The sequence below is a fragment of the Dromiciops gliroides genome, chromosome 2 (assembly GCF_019393635.1).
Source record: "Dromiciops gliroides isolate mDroGli1 chromosome 2, mDroGli1.pri, whole genome shotgun sequence".
NCBI classification, from domain to species: Eukaryota; Metazoa; Chordata; class Mammalia; order Microbiotheria; family Microbiotheriidae; genus Dromiciops; species Dromiciops gliroides.
The window spans coordinates 395180025-395207603 of NC_057862.1; the positions used below are offsets into that span (position 1 = coordinate 395180025).

Here is a 27579-nt window from a genome sequence, read left to right on the forward strand (position 1 = left end):
ACCCTGGGCCAATCCCTTACTGTCTCTGGGCCTCAGTTTCCTCATCTCTAAAAATAAAGGGGTTTGACTCCACGACCTAAGGTTCCTTCCAGCTCTGGAGCTTTACTTCTATCATTGTGCCATAGTGGGAAGTTCACTGGACTTAGAGTCAGCTGGTATCAAGTTCTAGCTCTTGTCCTGTGAACCTGTTGGTTTCCTCTTGTAAGAAGTAGGGACCATGGACATTAGAGAGTGAGAAAGCATCTCAGAGATTATCTGTGCCAACTCCCCCATCTCACAGGTGTGATAACTGAGTCCCCAGAAAGTTGAGTAACTTGCTTAGGGTCATACAAACAATAAATAGCAGTCAGGATTTAAACCCAGGTGCTTTAATTCCAAATCCATCGTCCATTTCACTGTTACTTGTTCTACCTTCCTCAGAGTATCATGAAGAAAACATTTGTAAACCTTTAAAAGTAAACTTGATTACAAGCTTTTGTTTATCCATTTCCTTGCGTTTCTACCTTTATCCCTTCTTCCCACCTTTTGAGAGAGCCATCCCTGATAACAGAATTTATTTATTTGTTTGTTTGTTTTATTTTTTGGTGAGGCAATTGGGGTTAAGTGATTTTCCCAGGGTCACACAGCTAGTAAGTGTCAAGTGTCTGAGGCTGGATTTGAACTCAGGTCATCCTGAATCCAGGGCTGGTGCTTTATCCACTGAGCAATCTAGCTGCCCCCTGATAACAGAATTTTTTAAAAAAGATGAGAAAAAATTAACAAAATCAGTCAATACATTGAAACCTCCCTGACATTATATGTGATATTTCACAACCAGCCTCTGCAAAGGGATGTGGGAAGTTTCTTTTCTTTGGGGACAAGCTTTCTTCTGTAAACCTTTTATTGATGTAGAAATGTGGGGCTGTCATTGTTCATTATTGTTCTGTCCTCCACGTTCCTTCCCTTAGTTATCAGGGATAACTTCATGCTTGGCTAAGGTCTCATCACTCACTCTTTCCTGACATTCTTGCCTTTGAACCCTTTCATTCATTTCTCACCCCTTCTCCCCCCCAGCCCTGGGCGTCTTTCCCTCATGCTTCTTTAGTGCTGCAAGCCCACTCAGAGGGTGACGGGTGGGGACAGTAGTCGCTGCACCATCCTCATGGGCTGGATTATGAGTTTGAAAGGAGCCATCACCAGAGGGTCTCAGCTCTCATCCTGTGTTCCTGTGTAGTGAGAATCATGGTCTCTGGGTCCCCATTTCCTCAGATAACTGATATCATTAAGGGAAGACTACCCCACCCCTACCCCAACTCTGTGTTTGCCCCAAGTGACACTGCCCAGGCCTACCCTGGGCTTTTTTCTCAGGATAATAAGACTTTGTTGTTGTTGTTGTTGTTATTGCTGCAGGAGCCTGGGGTCAGGAGGAGATTCAGGTGCTGCAGCCTAAGGAGCCTGTGTCTGTGGTAGAGGGAGAGACGGTCACACTGAACTGCACGGTGCCTGGAACACCACCTGCAGGGCCAGTAAAATGGTTCAAGGGGAAAGGGCCCCAAAGGCAGGAAATTTACAATTTCAAAGGAGACCTCTTTCCCCGGATAAAGGCTGCTGACCTATCTGCCAGCAACAAGGACTTCTCCATCAGGATCAGCAACATCACTCCTGAGGACTCAGGCACCTATTACTGTGTGAAGTTCAAAAAGGGGAATCCTGACACAGAGGTTAAGTCTGGAAATGGCACCATGCTCTCTGTGACAGGTGAGTACGGCCTGACTCTACTCTCTTAGCACTGGCAGTGGTACCATCAGCACCTTCGATTTAGAGGAATTCCACTATGTGGTCAAAAAAAAGAAAAGGGAGAGAAAATGAAAGAGTGGGGAGGGGAGGAGCCTTCCACTGAATGAGCTTGTGCCCTGGAGTGAGCTAAAATGACAGGCATGAATCTGCATGTGGGCAGTAGTGTGGCCCCTACCACCTTCCCCAACCCCCTCCTGCTCCCAGCAAATCCCCCTGCCCACCCCCCCCACCCCCGCACCCCCCCACGGACTTAGAACCCTAGCCCAACCCATCCACCAGCCCAGCCCTTGGAGCTACACCTGTTATGCCGGCCTGCATGTTTCCAGTACTCTAGAAGCTGTTCACCCTGGAAATGTGCTCCTGGGGTGGATACTTTTTTTTTTTTTCTTTAGTGAGGCAATTGGGGTTAAGTGACTTGCCCAGGGTCACACAGTAAGTGTTAAGTGTCTGAGGCCAGATTTGAACTCAGGTACTCCTGACTCCAGGGCTGGTGCTTATCCACTGCGCCACCTAGCTGCCCCTCTGGGAAGGATACTTTTGACTAGACTGGGCCTTAGACCACAACAGGTGTGACTCCTCTCTGTAGGCTTTAAAGCCAGAAGGGGCCTTAAATAAAGGGCATCTGGTCCAAACCTCTCATTTAACAGAGGAGGAAACTCAGCGGGCCCGGGCACGGGGTAAAGAGACTTGGCCAGGGTTGTACAGATGGTAAGTGTTGGGGCAAGATTTGAACCCAAGGGAGCAGCTAGGTGGCACAGTGGATAAAACACCGGCCCTGGATTCAGGAGGACCTAAGTTCAAATCCAACCACAGACACTTGACACTTACTAGCTGTGTGACTCTGGACAAGTCACTTAACCCTCATTGCCACCCCCCCCAAAAAAAAAAGATTTGAACCTAAGCTCTCTAGTATCATATCCACAGGCATTTCTAGGACACAATGCTAGCAGCTTCTCTTGAGTCCTCCTTGGGTACTTTAACCCCAGATCTCTCAGTCAGTCAGTCACTCAGTATTTATTCAGCTTTTACTATGTGCCTGCCACTGTATAAGCACTGAGGATAGAAAGGCAAAAACAACCCCAAAGAGTTAAGTGAGCCCTTCATAGGAGCTCATGGAGCTAATAGTGGTGACACTGGGCTCTCCATCAGTTCTGTCAGTGAATAAATTGTCAGCACTCAGCATAGTGCCTTAATAAATATGTGTCAATAAATATTTATGGGGCAGCTAGGTGATGCAGTGGATAAAGTGCTGGCCCTGGATTCAGGAGGACCTGAGTTCAGGTCCAACCTCAGACACTTGACACTTACTAGCTGTGTGACCCTGAGCAAGTCACTTAACCCTCATTGCCCCGCCTATATATATATTATATATATACATAGTCACTACTGTGCGCTTAAACACAGTGTTAAGTGCTGGAGATAAAAAGAAAGTTAACAGACAGTCCCTGCCCTTAAGGGGCTCACATACATTGTTGTTGGGTTGTTTTTTAAAGGCAGTTAGGGTTAAGTGACTTGCCCAGGGTCACATAGCTAATATGTGTCTGAAACTGGATTTGAACTCAGGTCTTCTTGATTCCAGGGCCAGAGTTCTAGTCACTGCACCACTGAGCTGGGGGAAACAATGTGCAAAAAACTATGTACATGCAAGATGAATGTAGGTAAATTATGGAGACTGGATCTTAGAGGGGTGTCTTCAGCTCAGCCAGAGTTCTCTTCCATCCACCCAACCCTTTCATCTATATCTATATCTATATCTATATCTATATCTATATCTATATCTATATCTATATCTATATCTATATCTATATCTATATCTATATCTGTCTATATCTGTCTATATCTGTATCTGTATCTATGTCTATACTTATACCTATACTATCTATATCTATCTCTGTCTCTGTCCACATCTATATTTATATCCACACCCATACCCATACCTCTATCTGTTTCCTAATGTGTTTGCTCATTTTGCTGTAGACACTTGTGATATAACAGAAAAAAATAACTGGATTTGCCATCAAAAGATCTGGGTTCAGATCCTGGCTCTTCTACTTGCTACTGTGGTGACCTTGGGCAAATTTTTTCCCCTTTCTGGATCTCATTTTCCTTATCTAGAAAATAAAGAACTTAGACTAAGGCCCCTTCCAGCTCTGCTGTCTTATGTGCTAAGGTCCTTTCCAGCTTAAACATGCCTTGTTCTAATGTCACTTCTATCTGTGACATTCTGCTTTCTTGCCGAATATACTCTTCACATAATACTCAAGTACCATAGGCATTTTCACCAGTCTTTTGCAGAAACAAAATCTGCACATTACAACCAACAGGTCCCTCCAGACACAGAACCTGGGTCCTGCCTCCGGCAGGGAAATGGAGGATTGGAAGAGTGAGGCCTCCCAGATGAGACCTTTTTCTCTGTTCTCAAGAAACACCCCCGCCCCTTCCCAGGAAGTTTTTCCATTCTTGAAAATGTTTCCATTTAAACAGACTCCGGCATAACAACAAATGCTCACTGTCCAAACACACAAGATGTGGCTGCACCAACCTGCAGAAATGTCACTGAGAGAATCTGTCGGAGCTCAGAAAAAGTCTCCCTGCATTCTGTAAATAGCAAACCCGAATAAGAAAGCATGTGACGTGGGCTTTGTTTCACATGGTCCCCAGAGTGGCTCCCTAGAGTCATTGTCTGGTGGTTTGCTGCTGCTGCTGAGAGGCAGCTTTATCCATGGAAAGAGACCTATACTGGGTTTCTGTCCAGCCCTGTGACTATGGGTAATAATGATAACCCTGACATCATATATAGATAGGCCTTAAAGTTTTAGAAAGCACTTTCCTCAAAGGAATATGGTGAGGCAGGTGTGGTATTATTGTCCCCATTTTACAAATGAGAAAACTGAGTCTTAGGGGAAGGAAGTGATTTGCCTGGAATCTTTCAGATATCGAGTATAGGAACTGGAATATAATAATAATAGCTGGGGGAAGCTAGGTGGCACAGTAGTTAAAGCACAGGCCCTGGATTCAGGAAGACCTGAGTTCAAATCCGGCCTCAGACACTTGACACTTACTAGCTGTGTGACCCTGGGCAAGTCACTTATCCCTCATTGCCCCACAAAAATAATAATAGCCAACAGTTATGTGTGTGTGTGTGTGTGTATATATATACATATATATGTATATATACATATACACACACACACACATATAATGCCTACTATGTGTCAGGCACTGTGCTAAATGCTTAACAAATATCTCATTTGAGCTTCACAACAACCCTAGGAGGTAGGTGCCATTATTATTATACCCATTTTATAGATGAGGAAACTCAACCCAAGCTTCCTGACTACAAATCCAGTGAGCCACCTTTCCCCTCTTTTCCTCAGTTTCCTTCTCTTTTGAATGACTAAATGTTTCCTAAGGTCCCAACTTTAAATCTTATTTGTTTTTGTTTTTGTTTTTTGGTGAGGCAATTGGGGTTAAGTGACTTGCCCAGGGTCACACAGCTAGTAAGTGTCAATTGTCAGAGGTTGGATTTGAACTCAGGTACTTCTGACTCCAGGGCTGGTGCTCTATCCACTGCGCCACCTAGCTGCCCCTAACTTTAAATCTTATGATCCCAGGACTGGATGATCTCCAATGACCATTCCAACTCTTAACACTCTGGCTGTAGGCTTATTTTCTGGGCATTGGGGGAAAAAAAGATTTTTGCTACTTCCAAGGTCTTAGAATCATAAAGGAGAGCAAAGAATTTCAGAGGCAAATGAGCCTTTATAGAGACCATTTAGTCCCATCTCCTTCCTTTATAGATGGGGAAACAGGCCCAGAGGAGAAAAGTTACTTACCCAAAGTCACTGTCTGTGTCAGAGCTGATAGCTGACCTGGAACTCCTGACATCTGGACTAGTCTAGTCTTGGCACTTCATGAAAATTCAGATCTCCTCCTGTTACAAATGCTCCCCCTATTGTTTTAATAATTTACTTTACTTAAATGATTCCTCTCTTGTGGGAAAAAATTAATGGGATAATATGAACATAGATTAATGAAACTAAAAGTGTGCCATACCATGTTAAATATTTACAAAATTGGCTAAGACTAGTGACATCTCTAGAGAGGACCAGGTAATAATTAGCAGCTGAGAGAGCCTAAGTTAGTCTTTGTAAGGGCCAGTGAGGGTAGAAATAAACCAAGCACCTGCCTTCATTCAGACTCTACCAGTCTTCTCAGTCCTCCTCTCTCTGCAGCCTTTGACACCGTTGATCACCCTTTTCTCCTAAACACTCTTCTCTCTAGGTTTTTGTGTCACGTCTCTCTCCTGGTTCTCCTCCTACCTCTCTGACTGCTCCTTCTCAGTCTCCTTTGCTGTATCTTCATCCAAGTCATTCCTACTAACTATGGGTATCCCCCAAGGTTCTGCCCTGCAGGGCTCTCTTCTCTTCTCCTTCTCTACTGTTTCACTGGATGATCTCATCAGTTCCCATGGATTCAATTATCGTTTCTCTGCTGCTGATTCACAGATTTACATATCCAGCCTTCACAACTCTTTCCTAACCTCTAATCTTGCATCTCCAGCTGTTTCTTGGATATATCAAACTGGTCATCCCATAACATCATAAACTCAACACCCCCAAAACTGAACACGTTCTTTTCCCTCCAAGACTTCCTCTTCCTAACTTTCTTATTCCCATTCTTTCTCCCAGTCATCCAGGCTCTCATCCTAGGTGTCATCCTTGACTCTTCTACTTTCTGTCACCCTCTTTATCCAATCTGTTGCCAAGTCCTGGTGACATTTCTGGTGTAGATGCCCTGCTCTCTGACATTGCTACCTCCCTGGGCAGGCCCTCATGACCTCATACCTGGACTATTGCACCAGCCTCCTGATTGGGCTCCCTGCCTAAGGTCTCTCATCACTCCAGTCTGTCCTTCCCTCGGCCGTCCAACTGATATCCCTAAAGTGCAGACCTTACTATGAAATGCCCACTTCAATTGTTTGCATTTTGTCTCTCCCATTAGAATGTGACTCCTTGGGAGAAAGGACTATCTTTTGCCTTTCTTTTTATCCGTGACTTTTAGCACAGTGCCTGGACATAGCAGGCTCTTAATAAATTCTTCCTGACTTAACATACATTTTTTGTTGGTGGTTTTGGAGAGGTAATTGGGGTTAAGTGACTTGTCCAGGGTCACACAGCTAGTGTCTGAGGCCATATTTGAACTCATGTCCTCTAGACTCTAGGGTTGATGCTCTATCCCTTACACCACCTAGCTGCCCCTATAGCTCACAATTCTAATTGTTCATATTTCTACACCATGAGATGCTTTACTAAGCACTTTACTCACAATAACCCTTTGAGGTCTGTGGTGCTTATGTTACTGCCCCCATTTTACAGATGAGGAAATTGAGGCTAAGAGAGGGGAGACAGTCACACAGCTAATTTAATTGGTGAAACTGGGATGCAAATTCAGATCTTTGACTAAAAGCTCATGGATCGTTTTTTTCTTCCTTCCTTCCTCTTCCTCCTCCTCCTTCTCTCTCTCCCTCTTTCTTATTCTCTTTCTCCCTTTCTCCCTTCCTTCCTTCCTTCCTCCTTCTCTCTCTTTCTCTTTCTCCCTTCCTCCTTCTTCTTCTCTCTTTCTTTCTCCCTTCCTTCCTTCCTTCCTTCCTTCCTTCCTTCCTTCCTTCCTTCCTTCCTTCCTTCCTTCCTTCCTTCCTTCCTTCCTTCCTTCCTTCCTTCCTCCTCCTCCTCCTCCTCCTCCTCCTCCTCCTCCTCCTCCTCCTCCTCCTCCTCCTCCTCCTCCTCCTCTTCTTCTTCTTCTTCTTCTTCTTCTTCTTCTTCTTCTTCTTCTTCTTCTTCTTCTTCTTCTCTCTCTCTCTCTCTCTCTCTCTCTCTCTCTCTCTCTCTCTCTCTCTCTCTCTCTCTCCATGTGCTATACTGTGTTTAAAGCTAGCAGGAGCCTTTCTGCCAACCTCCTAATTTTACTGGTAGAAAGTGGATCAGGAGAGCCTGGTCAGCTTAATGAGGTTAAAAGATGAGACCATTGTTTGAGATTTTTATTACTTCTCTATGGTAGGTGGGGAGGGCTTTGATTATGTGTCATAGATAGGGGGAGTCTATCCCCCTGAGTGATTGATAGTTTAATTGGATTATGTTATTATAGCTTTGAGCTACACAGGCCCATGAAAGGGAGCAGATAGATCTGCTTTGAGGACATGGAGACAGAGCAGACTCCAGAGCGTAGAATGTGGCAGGAAGAGGTAAAGCCTATGCATTGCCACACATCCCTGTGTAAGAACTATGGAGCCTCCTCCTAGACAGATCTTAGCCATCCAGCAGCAGCTGGTGAGAGCGCACTGGTGAAGTGACACAATTTCCTGGACCTCTATGCCCCGGGGAGGGTAGAAGAGAATCATACAGCCTCCGAAAAGTAGGGAAACACCTGACCTGGTAGGTTGTAGCCACCAAGGTGCAGTGGGAGAATGCTGAGAGAACTGGACCCAGCCTTCTAGAGAGGAGAGGGGACTTTTTATAGGATTGACCTTTATTTAAAACCCCCTGAAAGAGTCTCAGAGACCCCCAAGTGATCCCAGGCACTTTTTTGCAGGACAATGAGGGTTAAGTGACTTGCCCAGGGTCACACAGCTAGTAAGTGTCAAGTGTCTGAGGCCAGATTTGAACTCAGGTCCTCCTGAACCCAGGGCTGGTGCTTTATCCACTGTGCCACCTAGCTGCACCGAGAGGGGACTTTTGGACAGTGTGCCAAGTTGCCAACCCAGCTCTCTTATGGCTTCCACTGCAACTATGAGTTCCTCAAATCTGTGCAGATCTGATGGGTGACTCCCAATATAACCCTGAGGCTTTTCCCCTCCTGGGGAAACTAAACTATAGAGTGGAGCTATGACTCTGGAAGACTACATAATTTCTTGGAAGGGAAGGTGGAGCTCACTGAACTGAAGGAGGATTGGGGGTTTTGGTTTGCTTTTAAGATTGGGTCTCCCTGTTTCTCTTCTGATCAGCATTGGAACTTTGACCATGCCTGTATCTGACTCAGGCCAGTTCAGCCCTCTGTAAGCAATTTAGCAGTCCCCTCTTTCTAGGGGCTAACCATACTGATGGCAGTTTTAGTGTGGACAACTGGTTGGCTTTAGTTCCAACATGGTTCAGTGCACAAGAGATCCACCCTGGTAGCTGGTTGGATGGCTGGTGGTTGAGTGTTGTCTTTTGTTCTTGAAGAAGAACAAAATGATATAACTATGTTAATAGGCTTAAGGTACAGTGTGTCCAACTGTGGCTGATCATGAGCTTGGAAGGCTCCATCATCAGTTGAGCACAAATGGCCTATATTATAGGCATGTACCACCACACTCCGCAAGAACTGTGTTTTATTGATAATGGGCTACTCTTTGAATTGGTTTTGCATTTTCTGTGGAGTTAAATCAAGCCTATTCTGAATCCAGATATGTCCACTAAGCTGGATGCTTGCAAGGAAGATAACACTTTTCAAAAACCTACATCTAGAGGCAGCTAGGTGGCACAGTGGATAAAGCACTGGCCCTGGATTCAGGAGGACCTGAGTTCAAATCCCAACTCACACTTTACACACTTACTGTGTGACCCTGGACAAGTCACTTAACCCCAATTGCCTCACAAAAAACCCAAAACCCTACATCTAGGGGCAGCTAGGTAGCACAGTGGATAAAGCACTGGCCCTGGATTCAGGAAGACCTGAGTTCAAATCTGACCTCAGACCCTTGACACTTACTAGCTGTGTGACCCTGGGCAAGTCACTTAACCCTCATTGCTCCCCCCCCAAAAAAATTAAATTAAATTAAAATTTAAAAAAACCTATATCTAGAAGACCTAGATATGTCCCAGGGACAGCTATGGGTGGGGACAAAACAAACAGAAGATTTTGTGATAAGATCCATCCCAGTTTGGGGGTAAGGGGTTACATACAGATGGAGAAACTGAGGCCTTGTCTTCTGCAAACATGTCCAGGCCTCTTCCATCCTAAAACCCCTTCACTTAACCCTGCCATCCCCTCAAGCTATTGTCCTAGCCACACTCCTGTCACAGCCAAACTCCTAGAAAGGTTCCTTTCTCAGTGCTTCCACTTTCTTATCTTCCAGTCATTTTTCAGTTCCTTACCATCTGGCTCCACCCAACCATCTTGCCTCCAAATGAAACTGCTTTTTTCCCCAAAGTTATATATGTTTTCTTCATTCTTATATCCAATAGCAAAAAAAATTAAAAATCAATAAATAATTACATGAATCCAATGACCTTTCCTTAGTCCTCATTCTTCTTAACCTCTCTGACACTGTTGATCATTTTCTATTCCCTTGGCTTCTGGGGTACTGCTGTCTTTGTTCTCCTCCTGAATGTCTAACCACTCCTCATTCTCCTTTTCTGGGCTATCATCCACTTTCCACCCTTATGTCCTTAGGGTTCTGTTCTGGGCATTCTATATTCTATCCCTTGGTAATCTCATCAGTTCCCCTGATTCAGTTAAAGACAACTCCTAAATCTATTTAACCAACTCTAATCTCACTACTCAACTCTAGGCCTGTATTTACCAACTGCCAGCTGGGCTTCTTCCCCTGGATGTATCCCATCACCATCTCAAACTTAACATGTCTAAAAATAAAACTCATAATTTTATCCAAACTTATCCCTCTTCCAAATGTGCCTATTTCTGTTATGGGAAGCATCACTCCTCCAATCACCCAGGTTTGCAACCTCAGGACCACACTTGGTTCTTCCTTTCCTTCACCTTTCTCCTTCCAGTGGTCATGTCTTGTTGACGCATCTCCACAGCAACTTTCACATCAGCCCCTTCCTTGAGAAAAAATTAAACTTTATTTTTTCAAAGAACTAAAATCCACCTTTTCTCCTTCCTATCCACCTCTAATTAAGAACAAAAGAAATATAAAACTCCTCTTACAAACATGTATCTTTCCTAACACCAGGGTCTTTTCAAATGAGACCTGTCTTTTCATGTGACTAGAGTAATTAAGCTTCAGCTTCAGTATTTGACCTTTCAGTGAAATAGTCTGAATTAATTTTGTTAAGTATTGACTGATTTGATCTTCTTGCTGTCCAAGGGACTCTCAAAAGTCTTCTCCAGCACTACAATTCACAAGCAGCAATTCTGCAGCACTCAGCTCTCCTTATAGTCCAACTCTCCCAGCCATACATTACTACTAGAAAGAGCAAAACTTTGACTTAAATGGACCTTTGTTAGCAAGGTGATGTCTCTGCTTTTTAGTATGCTGTCCAGATTTGCCATAGCTTTCCTTCCAAAGAGCAAGTGTCTTTTAATTTCATGGCTGCACTTACCATCTGTAGTGATCTTTGAGCTCAAGAATATAAAATATGACACTGCTTCGATTTCTTATCCCTCTGTTTGCCAGGAATTGATGGAACTAGTTGCCAAGATCTTGATATTAAGCTTCAAGCCAGCTTTTACACTTCCCTCTTTCACCCTCATCAAGAAGCTTCTTAGTACTTCTTTATTTTCTGTCATCAGAGTATATCTGCATATCTGAGATGTTAATATTTCTCTCAGCCACCTTAATTCTGACTTTTGATTCATCCAGGCTGGCATTTCACATTATGGACTCTTTATATAAGTTAAATAAATAAGGTGACAATATATATCCTTGGCATACTCCTATTCCAATCTTAAACCAATCAATTGTTCCATGTTTGTTTCTAAGTGTTGCTTCTTGGCCCGCATATAGGTTCCACAGGAGACAAGCAAGATGGTCTGCTACTCCCATCTCTTTGAGGACTTGACTTGCCACATTTTGTTGTGATCCACATAGTCAAAGGCTTTAGTATAGTCAATGAAGCAGGAGTAGATGTTTTTCTGGAACTCTCTTGCTTTCTCTATAACCCAGCAAATGTTGGCAATTTGGTCTCTAGTTCCTCTGCCTCTTCAAAAGCCAGCCTGCTCTTCTGGTAGTTCTCAGTTCACCTATTGCTGAAGCCTAGCTTGCAGAATCTTAAGCATAGCCTTGTTGGAATGTGAAATGAAAGCACTTGTTCAGTAATTTGAACATTCTTTGGCATTGCCTTTCCAGTAATGAGTTTTCTAAATTGCTGGCATATATAGTACAACATTTTAACAGCCTCATCTTTTAGGATTTTAAACACTTCAACTGGAATTCTGTCACCTCCACTAGCCTTATTGTTACTAATGCTTCCTAAGGCCCACTTGACTTCATTTTGGGGGCTGTCTGGCTCTGATGAGTAACCATACCATTTTGGTTTTAAGTGATATTAAGATATTTCTTATATAGTTCTTTTGTGTATACTAGTTATCTCTTCTTAATCTCCTCTGCTTCTGTTAGTCCCTGCCATTTTTATCTTTTATCATGCCCACTTTGCATAAAATGTTCCCTTGATACCTCTAATTTTCTAGAAGAGATCTCATCTTTCCCATTCTATTGTTTTCTTTATTTCTTTGCATTGCTCATTTAAGAAAACCTTATCTCTCCTTACTATTCTCTGAAATTCTACATTCAGTTGGATATATCTTTCCCTTTCTCCTTTACTTTTTTTTTTGGGGGGGGGTGGTTGAGGCAGTTGGGGTTAAGTGACTTGCCCAGGGTCACACAGCTAGTAAGTGTCACGTGTCCAAGGATGGATTTGAACTCAGGTCCTCCTGACTCCAGGGCCAGTGCTCTATCCACTGTGCCACCTAGCTGCCCCTCTCCTTTACTTTTCACTTCTTTCCTTAGGTATTTGTAAAGCCTTATCTGTCAGCTATTTGGGGTTTGTTGGTTTTGGTTTTGTTTTGTTTCTTTGTTTTTCTTTTTCTTTAGAATGTTGTTTTTTGTTGTTGTTGTTGCTTCCTCATGTACAGTATAGTACTTTCCATAGTTCTGCAGGCACTCTATCTACTAGTTCTAATACCTTCATTCTAAATCAGTTCATCACTGCCACTTCATATTCATAAGGGATGTTATTTAGGTCATATGGTCTGATGGTTTTCCCTACTTTTTTCAATTTAAGCCTGAATTTATCATGATCTGAGCCACAGTCAGCTCCATGTCTTATTTTAACTGACTAAATAGAGCTTTTCCACCTTTGGCTGCAAAGTATAAAATCATTGATTTTGATATTGATTGTCCATATGTAGTGTCACTGTTTGGGTTGTTGAAAAAAGTGTTTGCTATGACCATCTAGTAATCTTGACAAAACTCTTATTAGTTTCTGCCCTGTTTAATTTTGTATTCCATGACCAAATTTGTCTGTTATTACAATTATCTTTTGATTTCCTACTTTAGCATCCTTTTTTTTGGTGTTGTTTCTAGATGTTGTAGGTCTTCCTAGACTGATCAACTCCGGCCTCTTCAGCATCAGTGTTTGGAGCATAGACATATTATGGTGATATTGAATAGTTTGCCTTGGATTAAAACAGATATTATTCTGTCATTTTTTGAGATTATGCCCCAGTACTGCTTTTCTTACTCTTTTATTGACCCTGAGGGATATTCCATTCCTTCTAAGGGATTCTTGCCCACAGTAGTATATGTAATGATCACCTGAATTAAATTTACCCATTTCTATCCATTTAAGTTCACTAACACCCAAGATGTCAATGTTTAATCTTTCCATCTTCTATTTGATCACATCCAGCTTCCCCTGGTTCATAGATCTTACATTCCTGGTTCCCGTGCAATATTGCTCTTTACATCAGACTTGTCTTTTGTCGCCAAGCACACCTGCAAGTTAGCTTCTTTTCAGCTTTGGCCCAGCCACTTCATTCTTTCTGGAGCTACTTGTAGTTGTCCTCTGCTCTTCCTCAGTAGAGTGTTGGCTACTTTCCAACCTGAGGGACTCATCTTCCAGTATCACATCTTTATCATTTTAATACTGTCCAAGGGATTTTCTTGGCAAAGATACTGGAGTGATTTGCCATTTTCTTCTTCAGTGGATCACCTTTTGTCATAACTCTCCACTATGACCTGTTCATCTTGGGTAACCCTACATGGCATAGCTCATAGTTTCATTGAGCTATGTAAGCTCCTCTGCCACAACAAAGTAGCCATCCAGGAGAGGTCCCTTACTCTACTCTCTTTCTTATTCCCTGCTCTTCTTTTTCCCTTCCCCCCACTTTTTCCTTGTTGAATGAAATGTATTTCTGTATTCATGGTGTGTGTGTGTGTGTGTGTGTGTGTGTGTATTCCTCTCTCTTTTGACCAGTTCAGATGAAAATAAAGTTCAATGATCATTCACTTCCCAGCACCTATTTCTCATTTATACAGACATCTACTTCTAGATACTAATGATGAGATAAATTTCCCCATCCTTCCTCTCCTTTTCCCCTTCTCTAGTGTATTTCCCATTCCCCTTCCTTTCTATTCTTTTTTTAAGATCGTCAAAATGTAACAGAACCAGTTCCAGGAATTCCCTTTAATTAAACTCCCCCATAAACCCTGATAATGACAAAGGTTTTTTTGGTGGGGGGGAGGGGAGGAAGGGCAGGACAATGAGCGTTAAGTGACTTGCCCAGGGTCACACAGCTAGTAATTGTCAAGTGTCTGAGGCCAAATTTGAATTTAGGCCCTCCTGAATCCAGGCATGGTGCTTAATCTACTGTACCACCTAGCTGCCCTGGTAATAAAATTTTAAGGGGATATGTGAATCATCTCCCCATGTTAGGAAATAAAGTTTAACCTCATTTAGTCTCTTAAAATTATTCATTAATGTTTACCTTCTTATATGTCTTGACTCTTGTGTTTGAACTTTAAAGTTTCTACTCATCTCTGGTCTTTTCATCAAGAATGCTTAAAAGTCTTCAATTTTAGAAAGGGACCATTTTTACTCCTGCCAGATTATACTCAGTTTTTCTGGCAAATTGTTCTTGTCTGTAAGCCTTTGTCATTTGCCTTCTGAAATACTGTATTCCAAGCTCTTCTCTCCTTCATAGGTATGGCTATTAAATCATACATGATACTGATTATGGCTTCTCAGTACTTAGATACTTTCTTTCTTGATGCTTGAAATATTTTGGCTATGATCTTCTTGGGAGTTTTGGCTTTGGTGTTTCTTTCAGGAGGTGACTGGTGGATTCTTTCTATTTCCCTTTTGTTCTCTAGTTCTAAGAGATCTGAGCAGTTTTCTGATTTTTTGAAATCTGATTTCTATGTTCTTTTTTGGCCATGACTAAAATAGATCCTTGATCTATTTTTAAGGTCATTTTTGCGATGAGATACATTACATTTTCTTTTTTTCCAGTCTTTTACCTTTGTCTTAATATTTCTTGTTGCCTCATAAAGTCATTGTCTTTCACGTGTTCCATTTATAATTTCCAGAAATTTGTTTGGACAAAGTTTTGTTTCTCTTGTGCCAAGATGTTAATTCCCTTTCCAAATCTTTCTTCCAATGCTCTCATTTCTTTAACTTTTTTCCCTTTAGTGCTCTCATTTTATTTATAAGAAAATTTTTGAAACTGTTTTTTAACTGTTCATCTCTCCCAGGAATTCTAGTCAACCTTGAGCCTAAGCTGCATTTTTCTTTTAGGCATTGCTTATGGATTTTTTAGAGTCATTCTCTTCTTCAGGGTTTGTGTCTTGAGCATCTCCAACATTATAATAGCTTTTGATGGTCAGATTCTCTTTTTTTATTTGCTCATTCTTCTAGCCTACTTCCTGACTTCAGACTTTTTCTTAAGGTGGACTCTTCACACTTTTATAAGCAATGACTGTTTCCCCTAGATTACTGTGGCTGTGTCCTTGGGATATTGAGTGTTGTTATTCCAGGATCTCAGGTTCAGCTTATGGTCAGGTCCAATGAAGAACCTGATTGATACTCTTCTGGTCTAAACTATGCAATTTTCTAATTTGGGTTTGGGTTTGCACAACATACCTCTTGGCTTGCCCCAGTGGGAGTTCCAGTAGACTACTGCTATACTCAACCACCATCAATTAGGTAAAAAGTGACAGAACAATCTATAGGTTCCCTTTTGGTCTGCCCTGGCTATTTCATTGCAGGCTTCTGGCTGGGCCAAAAGCTAAAACTATGACTCCACTTGAGTTCTGGGGTCAGAGCCACACAGCTGCTGCTGGCTTCTGAACTTGTTTTGTGCTCAACACACAGCCTGATCAGTCTTCATTCTGCAATGCCACTGCAAGTAGAGGTTCCCTCTTCAGTCTACCCTGGATCTGTGACCCAGAACTTGGTAGTGAGCTGCCAGTTAATGTCTATTCCTGCCCCTTGCACAGTCAGGCCCCTTCTTGCCATGGTGTATGGCCTCTCCCTGCTCTGAGATGCTCACTAGAGTCATTCCTATCTACCTTGACCCAAGCTCTAGTATCCACAGATCTCCCTATCTCACTTTACTGACCTGGGCTGGAAAAATGGCTCACTGTGATTTTTTTTTACTTGTATTTCCAAATCATAACTTGATTTAATGTGTTTTCTAGCTCTACTTGGAGGAGTTGTAGGATAGAGTTTAGCCATGCTTTCTTCTGCTGCTCCTCAGCCTGGGCTCCTTTTCCTTCCTTTCAACTCCCACACTCTCTGTCTGAATTCAGATCCTCAACACCTGACATCTGGAATATGCTATAACCTTCTAACTGGTCTCCCCACGTCTAGTCTTTCCTCACTCCAAACCACCTCACACACAGTTGCCAAAATGATATCCTAAAATATAGATCTGACCATGTTACCACCTCTCCCTACATACACATACACACACACATACACTTTAAAAAACCTACATTACCTCTCTATTTCCTCTAGAATAAAATTTTAAATAGTCAGATTGACTTTTAAGGCCTTCCACAATCTGATTTCCACCTACCTTTCCAGTCTTTTTTATTAATATACTCCTTATAATACACTCTGTTCCAGTCAAACTGACCTGTTAGCTATTACAATATTCCATTTTCTGCCCCTATATCTTTGCACCAATAATGCACTCTTTTGTGGATATTTACTTTTCTTTCCACCTTCTACTCAGAGAATCTCAGGTTTCCTTTGAAACAAAGCTCAGGGGCCACATCTTCACAGAAACCTTTCCTAATCCCCCTTGTTGTGAGTGCCCTCTCCCTCTTAAAATGACCCTGTATCACTTTGTGTGTACTTGTGTACCCTTCCAGCAGAATGTTAGCTCCCTGAAGGCAGGGACAGTTTCATTTTTTTTCCTTTCTTTGTGTCTCCAGTACTTAAGCACAATGCTTTGTACAGAGTAAACATTTTAATGTCTGTTGAATTGAATTGATGTAGCTTACCCATGATTACACTGGGAGTAAATAGGAAAGCTAGAACTCACATTGTTACTTAAATCTGCCAGAATGATCCTAATTATTAAGCCAGCCATACCTCTTCCCCTTAATAATTAAGATATTAAATTGTCTTTACATATACCAGTAATATACTATATGATTTGTTTCTCAATGTTCTGCAGATGGATGATGCTGCTCTCAAACAAAATATAGCCCTATGTTAAGTGAAGTACAGTGAGCTGTTCACACAATATTGTGTAGTAGAAAGAGCAGTTTAAAATCTAGCTAAGGGATCATCCTAAAGTGTGGGTCTGATCATGGCACACTCCTACTCAGTAAACCCCAGTGTCTCCCTATCTCATCCAGGATCAAATATAAAATGCTCCGTTTAGTGTTCAATGCCCTTTATAACCTGCGCCCCTCTCTGCATTTCCAGTCTTCTTATGCCTTATACTTTACACCTCACTCCAACCCCCGCCCTGCAACATCATCTTCACCACCAACACTCCCCCACCACCATCATTATCACTATGATTTATATAGTACCCACTGTGTGCCAGGCACTATGGTAAGTGTTTTACAATTATTATCTCATTTGATCCTTACAACAATCCTGGGAAGTAGGTGCTACTTAAAGATGACAAAACTAATTCAAACTAAGGTTGTGACCTGCCCAGAGTCATATAGCTACTTAGTATGTGAGACCAGATTGGAACTCAGGTCCTACCAACTCTAGGCCCTCTATTCATTAAGGCACCTTGCTGCCTTAATGCAGTAACATTGGCCTCTTTACTGTTCCTTGAAGAAGACCCCCCCCCCCAATCTCTCAGTTCCAGGCATTTTCTCTGGCTATCCCTCATGCCTGGAATTCTCTCTCTCTTCATCTCTGCCTATTAGCTTCCCTGGCCTCCTTCAAATCCCAACTAAAATCCCATCTATAGGAAGCATTTCCCACTCATTCTGTTGATTATTTCCAATTCATTCTGTATATAGCTTTTTTGCACATAGTTATTTGCATATTCTCTCTCATTAGATCATAAGCTTTTGGGGAGAGAGGAATGAATGTCTTTTTTTTGGGGGGGGGGTCGGGCAATGAAGGTTAAGTGATTTGCTCAGGATCACACAGCTAGTAAGTGTCAAGTGTCTGAGGCCAGATTTGAACTCAGGTCCTCCTGAATCCAGGGCTGGTGCTTTATCCACTGCACCACTTAGCTGCCCCCATGAATGTCTTTTAACTTTCTTTTTATCCATAGCACTTAGCTCAGTGTCTGACACATAGTGGGAGCTTAATAAATGTTTACTAACTGGCTGTCAGCCCAGAGTTACCACTTATTGACTTGTGTGACCATGAATGACTCACTTAACCTCTCTGGGCCTCAGTTTCCTTTTCTGTAAAATGGAAAGGATATCTGACTTGCCAAACTGAGAGGGGGTTGTTATAAAGATTAAACAATATAATGTATGAAAGTACTTTGGCCAAACTGCTATATAAATAAAACAAAATTATTGGTTAAATTCACCATAACATTAATTAGGTATCTACTGTAAACAATTTTTTGTGTGTGACATTGAAGGAGATAGAAAGTTTAGATAATTCAATGCAGCAGATACTTCTTAGATACCTATTGTGTATGTCACCATATTAAGTGTTGGAGATTTAAAAAATGTTCCTGACCTTAGGAAGCTTACATTTTACTGAGGAAATACACAGATACATATTATATAGGGTAAGGAGTAAAGGGGGTAAAGGAGAAACCAGACAAAGTGCTCCAGGTCTACTTGGTGAAGAAAAAAAGAATAATTAAATGGGGTGGGGTGGGGAGAGGTGGAAGGGGGAAAGGATCAGGGAAGTCTTCTCGGAGGAGTTGGCAACTGAGCCAAGACTTCAAGGGTCCAAGGAGGTGGACCATTATCATCAAGAAGAAAGACTTCTGGATAGGAGAACAATTTTATGAGTAAACAAGAGAGCTGTATGAGGTATAAAATGGATAATTTCATTTACATTAAATTGTTAAATTTTGTAGAAATAAAACAAATGTATCCAAAATCAAAAGGAAAGCAGAAAATTGGGGGAAATTTTTATGGCCCGTTTCTCAGATAAAGGTTTCATACCTCAAATAAAGAACTTCATCAAATCTAGAAGAATACAAATCATTCCCAGTTGATAAATGGTCAAAGGATATGAACACACAGTTTACAAGTGAAGAAATCAAAACAATTTATGGTCATATAAAAATGTTCTAAATCATTATTGGTTAGAGAAATGCAAATTAAAACAACCTTGAGATATCATTTTATGTCTCTGAGATTGGTTAAAATGATTGAAGGGGAAAACAACAAATGTTGGAGAGGATGTGGAAAAATTGGGACACTAATTCACTATTGGTGGAACTGTGAAATGATCTAACCATTTTGGAGAGCAATCTGGAATTATGCCCAAAGAGTTATTAAACTGTCTATACCCTTTGACCCAGCAATACCACTACTAGGTCTGTTTCTCAAGATGGTTAGGGGAAAAGGAAAAGAACCTATATCTTCTAAAATATTTATAGCAGCCCTTTTTGTGGTGACAAAGAACTGGAAATTGTGGGAATGCCCATCAATTGAGGAATGGCTAAACAAGTTGTGGTATATGATTATGATGTAATATTACTGTGCTGTAAGAAATGATGAGTTCGTTGATTGTAGAAAAACATGGATAGACTTGCACAAAATAAGAAAGAGCAAAATGAGCAGAACCAAGAGAATATTGTATTTAATAACAGTAATATTGTTTTAAGAACAACTCTAAGGGGGCAGCTAGGTGGCACAGTGGATAGAGCACCGGCCCTGGAGTCAGGAGTACCTGAGTTCAAATCCGGCCTCAGACACTTCATACTTACTAGCTGTGTGACCCTGGGCAAGTCACTTAACCCCAATTGCCTCACTGAAAAAAAAAAAAAAGAAAGAAAAAAGAACAACTCTAAGACAATAAGTCATTCTATTATAAATACCCAAATTAACTACAAAGGACCTATCAAGGAAGATGCTATCTGCATCCAGAAAAAAACTAATAGAAATATGTATAGAATGATTTTTATATTCACACACATATACATATACATATACATATTTGTGTCTAATGGTAACCATCTATCTCTAGGGCAGGGGGAAACGGAGGTGGGGGAAGGGGGAAAAAAGGAGAGAAGAAGCACTTCTGATATTGATACTTTTACCCCAGGATTTATTCCACCCTCTGCCCTGTCTGGACTAGGAGAAGTAGGGGCCCCATGTGTGATTCCTCTCAGGGTCTGGTATCGGAAGCTTCCTCAATATTGGGCCTTTTTGGTTTCCATTTGCAAAGGTGGCATCTGTTCCACCCTCCATTACCACATGGTGGCTACTATTACTGTGTGAAACAACACGTACCCATCCTTTATTGTGAGTCCTATGGGCTGAGTTCACAGGGAAGGTAGAATCCACCAGAGAGGAGGGAGAGTTGCTTGATGCCCTCCAAGAAAGGGGAAGAGAATTTCTTTGATTGCTGAGGGACTCTGATTGCTAAGTCTGTTTTGTGCTTCTTGTTGCATCAAATAGAATCTGTCCTATATCTCATATCCTTTCCGCCTGAATGCTTACAGGAGAGCTATCTGTTGTTTCTAGGAAAACCTTAGGCTAAGGCACAAATTACGAAGGTTACTATTGAGAGAGATCCTCAAAGTAAACCCTATCCATCATGTCAGGGGCCAGGGAGAGGTAAATTTCTGTAGGTGGTAGAAGCTGTAGGTGTGGAGCTTCCAACATATGTTAGTATGACATGAATAGATGTGAGAATTATCTATGTAGAGAAAATAATTGAAGCCATGGGAGTGAACAAAATTCATAAAGGATGGGGATAGGGGGAGACAGACAGAGAGACAGACAGATGGACAGGGAAAGAGAGAGAAAGCAAGAGGGAGAGAGAGGAGAGAGAGGGAGATAGAGATAGAAAGAGAGAGACAGAGAGACAGACAGAGACAGAGACCCAGACCCAAGGTCAGACCCTTGCAGAACATTGACAAAAGTCAGGAAGAAAGCCTAAGAAAACAAGGAGCCAACATAGGAAATAGAACAAATAGGGAGTTTGAGGAGAAACATTTTTTAATAAAGCCAGTGAAGAAGAGAGTATCCAGAAGGAAGGTCTGCCAGAAGTATAAAATGTTTGCAGAGAGGCAAAGGATTTGTGAAATAAATTGATTTCAGTTTAATCAGCACTAAAGTACCAACTGTGTACAAAACACCGTGCTAGGCAATGGAAGTACAGAGGAAAAATGGAAGCCAGTGCTTGTCCTCAAGGAACTTGTATTCTGCTGGGGGCATACAACATAATTTTTTTTTCCTTTTTTTGCAGGGCAGTGAGGATTAAGTGACTTGCCCAGGGTCACACAGCTAGTAAGCGTCAAGTGTCTGAGGCCGAATTTGAACTCAGGTCCTCCTGAATCCAGAGCCAGTGTTTTATCCACTGCACCACCTAGCTGCATAATTTGAAGAGGACAGTGCTAATAATTAGGAAGTTTTCCATAATAAATGAAACTTTAGTTTGATAGAAGCTAAGAATTCTAAGAGGTAGAGATAAGGAGTTAGAGTTTGTCAGGCATGTGGTACAGCCTATGCAAGAGCATGGAGGCTGGAGATGGGATGCCAGGTTTGAAGACCATCAAGTAGGCCAATTTGTCTGGAAAAATAATGCATAGGGGGCAGCTAGGTGGTGCAGTGGATAAATCACCGGCCCTGGAGTCAGGAGGACCTGAGTTCAAATCCAACCTCACACACTTGAGACTTACTAGCTGTGTGACCACGGGCAAGTCACCTAACCCCCATTGCCCTGCCCCCCCCAAAATAATAATAATGCATAAAGGGGGATAATGTGAAATAAGTCTGGAAAGGTAAGTTGGAGTCAATTTTCAAAGGGTTTTAAATGCCAAGTTGAGGACTTCTTTTGTCTTGTTTTTATTTTTGTTTTTCTTTACCCTAGGAGCAACAGAGAGCCACTAAAAATTCTGTAGCAGGTGAATGGTATGGTCAGACCTTTGTTCTGTAAAGATTGTTTTGTTGGCAATGTAGAGGTTAGACTCAATATCCATCCAGGAAAAAATGAATGAATAAAGAATGTCCATTGTCCAGATTGTAATATTTAGTTTGGACAACCTTATAGGTTTGTCTACATTTGTGTGGGGGGCGGGGGGTGGGGCAGTGTACACATGCACACACATACTTGTGTACCTCAGACTGACCCTATAGGTGAGTAATGAGTTAGGCAGATTGACCAGGAGGAGAGTGGTCTGGAGTTCCTTTAATGGCCTCAAGTTTCTCCCTAAAATAAAACTCATCTTTTTAATATCAGTATTCTTCCAGTGACATATGGGTATGAGTCACGGAACTGTATAGTTGCTGAAGAATTGAAATTGAGGGTCATGCAAAGGGCAGTGAGGAGGTGTGTGGTGTGAGGAGGCTGCAATATATTACAAATAGGGAATTACTAAGGAGAGGCATTTGAAAGGGTGTCGCAAAAAAAAAAAAAATTATGAACAACAAAAAAACGGACCAGTCTATGATGAGAATGAGGGAAAATCAACTGATGGATAGCCTGTGTGCTCCAAGGTGATGTTAAGAGAACTTAAGGAAGGTTCTCAGAACGTGTTGAAAGGATAATAATATTAACTAGCATTTATATAGCACTTGAAGGTTTACAAAGTGCTTTTACAAACATTTTCTTATTTGATCCTCACAATGGCCCTGGGAGGTAGTTACTATTATTATCCTCATTTTACAGATGAAACTGAAATAGAGTTTAAGTGACTTGCCCAGAGTCTCACAGCTAGTAAATATCTGAGGCTGGATTTGAACTCAAGTCTTCCTAACTCCAGATCAGGCACTCTGTCCACTATGCTCCCTAACTGTCCCTAATACACAGTCTACCCCTTGGCAAACTTATGGGAGAACATAGATAGGGTTGGGCTGGCATGGATGATGGATTGTGATCTGCATTGCTAGAAGTAATAATGAGGTCACAGATCTGTTGGAGCTTTACAGTGGAGGATGATTTGAAGAGGGTAAAGAGTAGAAACAAGGAATCTAATTAGAGGTTACTGCAGGAGTCCAGGTGAGAGGTGTTGAAAGCCTGAACTAGAGAGGTAGCTGTATGAATTGAAAGAAGGGGACAGAGAAGCAGCTAGGTAGCACAGTAGATAAAGCACTGGACTTGGATTCAGGAGGACCTGAGTTCAAATCCAGCCTCAGACACTTGACACTTACTAGCTGTGTGACCCTGGGCAAGTCACTTAACCCTCATTGCTTCACAAGAAAAAGAAAAAGAAAGAAGGGGACAGATGGGAGTAATGTCCTGCCCACCCCACTATCACCCTGTGACAGAGAGCATGCTTCATGCCCCATGCTCCCAGAGCATGTTTTTGTGTTTCTTGCCTCAGACACAAGGGTTCCTAATTATGGCTCTGGTAGTGAGGTGGGTAGGAAAAAAACCAAGAGGAATCAGAAAGAAGATGGAGGAGAGAATGGTAGATGCTGTCCAAAGCTACAGAAAAGCCAAGAGTTTATCAGCCTTGGAGTGAGCAGTTTAGATGAAGGTCAGAAGTTCAATGCAAGTGTGAGAAATGAAAGCAACTATTATAGACACTTTTTTTGCAGAGCAATGAGGGTTAAGTGACTTGTCCAGGGTCACACAGCTAGCAAGTGTCAAGTGTCTGAGACCAGATTTGAACTCAGCTCCTCCTGAATCCAGGGCTGGTGCTTTATCCACTGCGCCACCTAGCTGCCCCCATATAACCACTTTTATAGGCAGGAGGGAGGGGATTCTTGACAAGGTGGAAGAGTCAACTGAAGGTTAAGGGTGAAAGAGACAGAGACAGGAGGGGATAAGGGTCAAGGGCAGACTTAGAACATTTGGCCATGGCAAGAAGATCTGCTTCTTCCTCAGGGACTGGGACAAAGGAGGATAAAATGGGGGATGACACAGAGGGGCTGTCCAGGAGGAAGGGGGCTGAAAAAAGGCCATGAGATTGGGCAGTTAGGGGGTCACTGGTGACCTTTGAAAAAGCAATTTAAGTAGAATGATGGAGATGGAAATCTGATTACAACGGGAAGGGGTAGCTAGAAAAAAAGTACACATGAAAATGTTCTGAGGGCTTTCATGAACTACAAACTTAATGAGACTCAACAGTGTGATGTGGTAGTGAAAAATGCTAACCCAATTTTAGTCTGCATTGACATCAAGAGTGGTGATGTGCAAACAAAGGGGAGGAATAGTGCAATTGTCCTCTGCCCTGGCCAACCACATATGGTTGTTAGGTTCTTCTGTAGGAAGGACATTGGTGAATCCCAGTGTAACCTAGGGTAAGGTAACCATGATGGTAAAAGGACTTGAGTCCATGCCCTAGAAAAAGCAGATGAAGGAATTGGAGATGTTTAGCCTGGAGAAGAGGCTGGGACAGGGGTCGGGGAGTGGGATGATGCACAAAACAGTCTTCAAGTATTAGAAGAATTGTCTCTTTTTTAAGTAAATTTTATTTTGTTTCAGTCAATGAAAACCCTTCTCTCCCTCTCACCTTTTCTTCTCCCATTTGAGAAAGAAAAAACAACAAAACATCTGTTACAAATATGCATAGTCAAGCAACACATTCCCACATTGGCTATGTCCAAAAAATGCACCTCATTCTGCATTCTGAGCCTATCACTTCTTTATTATTTTTTTCTCATGAGTCCCCCAAAATCATGATTCATCATTGCATTGATCAAAGTTTCTAAGTCTTTCAAAATTCTTTGTCTTTGCAATATTGTCACTGTATAAACCATTCCACTTGTTATGATCATTTCACTCTGCATCATTTCATACATGTCTTCCTGGGTTTTTCTAAAATCATTCCCTTCATCATTTCTTATAGCACAATAGTATTCTATCACATTCATATGCTATAATTTGTTCAGCAACTCACCAATTGATAAACATCTCACTTTCCAATTCTTTGCCACCACAAAAAGAGCTGCTATAAATAGTTTTGCACCTTCTTAGAGTTTGTTTTGCTTAAGATTAATCCCTACTTACTTTGCCTTCCCTCTTTTTTTAAAGCAAATATATCATTTATTTGTTTGTTTTTTGTTTATTTATCTTAAGTCTTTTATTTTTTGAGTTCCAAATTCTTTCCCTCTTTTCCACCTACTGAGAAGGAAAGTAAAATTATATCAATTATACATATGAAATCATGCAAGACATTTCCATATTAGCTATGTCACAAAAATCAAAAAAATGAGAAAATTATAATTCAATTTGCACTAAGAGTTCATCAGGGCTTAGTGGATAAGGCACCGGCCTGGATTCAGGAGGACCTGCGTTCAAATCCGGTCTCAGACACTTGACACTTGCTAGCTGTGTGACCCTGGACAAGACACTTAACCCTCATTGCTCTGCAAAAAAAAACCAAAAACAAAAAACAAAAGAGTTCATCAATTCTCTCTCTGGAGGTGGACGGCATTTTTCATCATGAGTCCTTTGGAGTTGTCTTAGATGACTATACTGATCAGAGTAGCCAAGGCTTTCACAGTTGATCATCATTACAACTTTTTAACTGTGCACAATGATCTCTTGGTTCTTCTCACTTCACTTTGCATCAGTTCATATTGGTCTTAGCATGTTTTCCTGAAATGATGCAAAGTGAAATGATCGTAACAAGTGGAATGGTTTATACAGTGACAATATTGCAAAGACAAAGAATCTTGAAAGACTCAGAAACTTTGATCAATGCAATGACGAATCATGATTTGGGGGGACTCATGAGAAAAAATAAAGAAGTGATGGGCTCAGAGTGCAGACTGAGATGCATTTTTTGGACATAGCCAATGTGGGAAAGTTTTGCTTGACTATGCATATTTGTAACAGGTGTTTTGTTGTTCTGACATGTATCATCTTCCCATATAGGAATGTAAACAGTTTAACTTTTTTGAATCCCTTATGATTTCTCCTACATGTTTACCTTTTTATGCTTTGCTTGAGTCTTATGTTTGAATGTCAACTTTTCTATTCAGCTCTGGTCTCCAGGAATTCTTGAAAGTCCTCTATTTCATTAAGTATCTTTTTCCCCCTGAAGTTTTGCTGTGTAGGTATTCTTGGTTGTAATCCTATCTCCTTTGCTTTTTGCAATGTCATATTCCAAGTCCTACACTCCTTTAATGTGAAAGCTGCTAAATCTTACATGGTCCTGACTGTGGCTCCATGATATTTGAATTGTTTCTTTCTATCTGCTTACAATATTTTCTTTCTCCTTGACCTGAGAGCACTGAAATGTGTCTATAATATTCCTGGGAGTTTTCACTTGATGATCTCTTAAGGAGTTGATCTTTAGGTTCTTTCCATTTCTGTTCTACCCACTGGATATAAGATGTTGGAGCAGTTTTCCTTCATAATTTCTTGAAATATAATGTCTAGGCTCTTTTTTTGTTCATGGAGTTCAAGTAGTCCAATAATTCTTAAATTATCTCTTTGATCTATTTTCCAAGTCAGTTGCTTTTCCAAGTTCACATTTTCTAATTTTTTTCATTCTTTTGACTTTATTTTATTTTTTCTTGTAGTCTCATGGAATCATTAGCTTCCACTTGCCCAACACCAATTTTAAGAAATTATTTTCTTTGATGAGCTTTTGTTTCTCATTTTCCATTTGACCGGTACTGCTTTTTAAGGAATTCTTTTGTTCAGTGATTTTTTGTGCTTCTTTTACCATTAAGCCAATTCTGTTTTTAAGGTGTTGTTTTCTTCAGTATTTTTATGCCTCTTTTACTAAGCTATTCTCTCTCTCTCTCTCTCTCTCTCTCTCTCTCTCTCTCTCTCTCTCTCTCTCTCTCTCTCTCTCGGCAGAGAGTGTTAAGTGACTTGCCCAGGGTCACACAGCTAGTAAATGTCAAGTGTCTGACACCAGATTTGAATTCAGGTCCTCCTGAATACAGAGCCGGCGTTTTATCCACTGTACCACCTAGCTGCCCCCTATTAATTCTCTTTTCATAATTTTCTTGCATCACTCTCATTTCTTTTCCCAATTTTTCCTCTATTGCCCTTATCTCTTTCTTTAACTCTTCCCAGGAATTTTTGTTGGGCTTGGGTCCAATTAGCGTGTTTCTTTGAGTCTCTTTTGATAGCTGTTTTCACATTTTCTTCTTCTGAATTTATGTTTTTGTCTTCCCTGTCACCTGGTAAAGTTCTGTTGTTGTTGTTATTTGTTCATTTTCCCAGCCTATTTTTTGACTCAGAACTTTATATTAAGGTTGGGCTTTGCTCATCATGGGGTAGGGAAGCACTGTCCCAAGTTTCAAGCTTTTTCCATGCTGCTATTTTCAGAGCTGAGGGTCTTCAAGTTTTTGGTGTTTCCAAGGTGGTGTGATCCTGGGAGAGATGTGGCCACTGTTCTCTTGGTCTGTGCTCTGGTCTTTACCCAGGAAGGGCCCCTGATCCCCTGCAGCGTCAAGCACTAGTGTTCTTTACCCTGGAACTGTGACCAGGGCCCCTGCTTCCTTGTGACTAATCACAAATGCTTCTTTCCACCCTGAAACTGCAACCC

At 41.4% G+C, this 27579-nt stretch overlaps 1 protein-coding gene across 4 annotated transcripts in view; it reads left to right on the top strand.

Annotated features, from left to right (window-relative positions):
- Positions 1–27579, top strand: part of LOC122740295 (tyrosine-protein phosphatase non-receptor type substrate 1-like) — an 83859-nt gene that overhangs the window by 20864 nt on the left and 35416 nt on the right. For all 4 annotated transcript variants that reach the window (XM_043982312.1, XM_043982311.1, XM_043982314.1 and 1 more), the window contains exon 3: positions 1390–1737. In XM_043982312.1, the coding sequence (XP_043838247.1) occupies positions 1390–1737 (348 nt within the window). The remainder of the gene's footprint in view (positions 1–1389; positions 1738–27579) is intronic.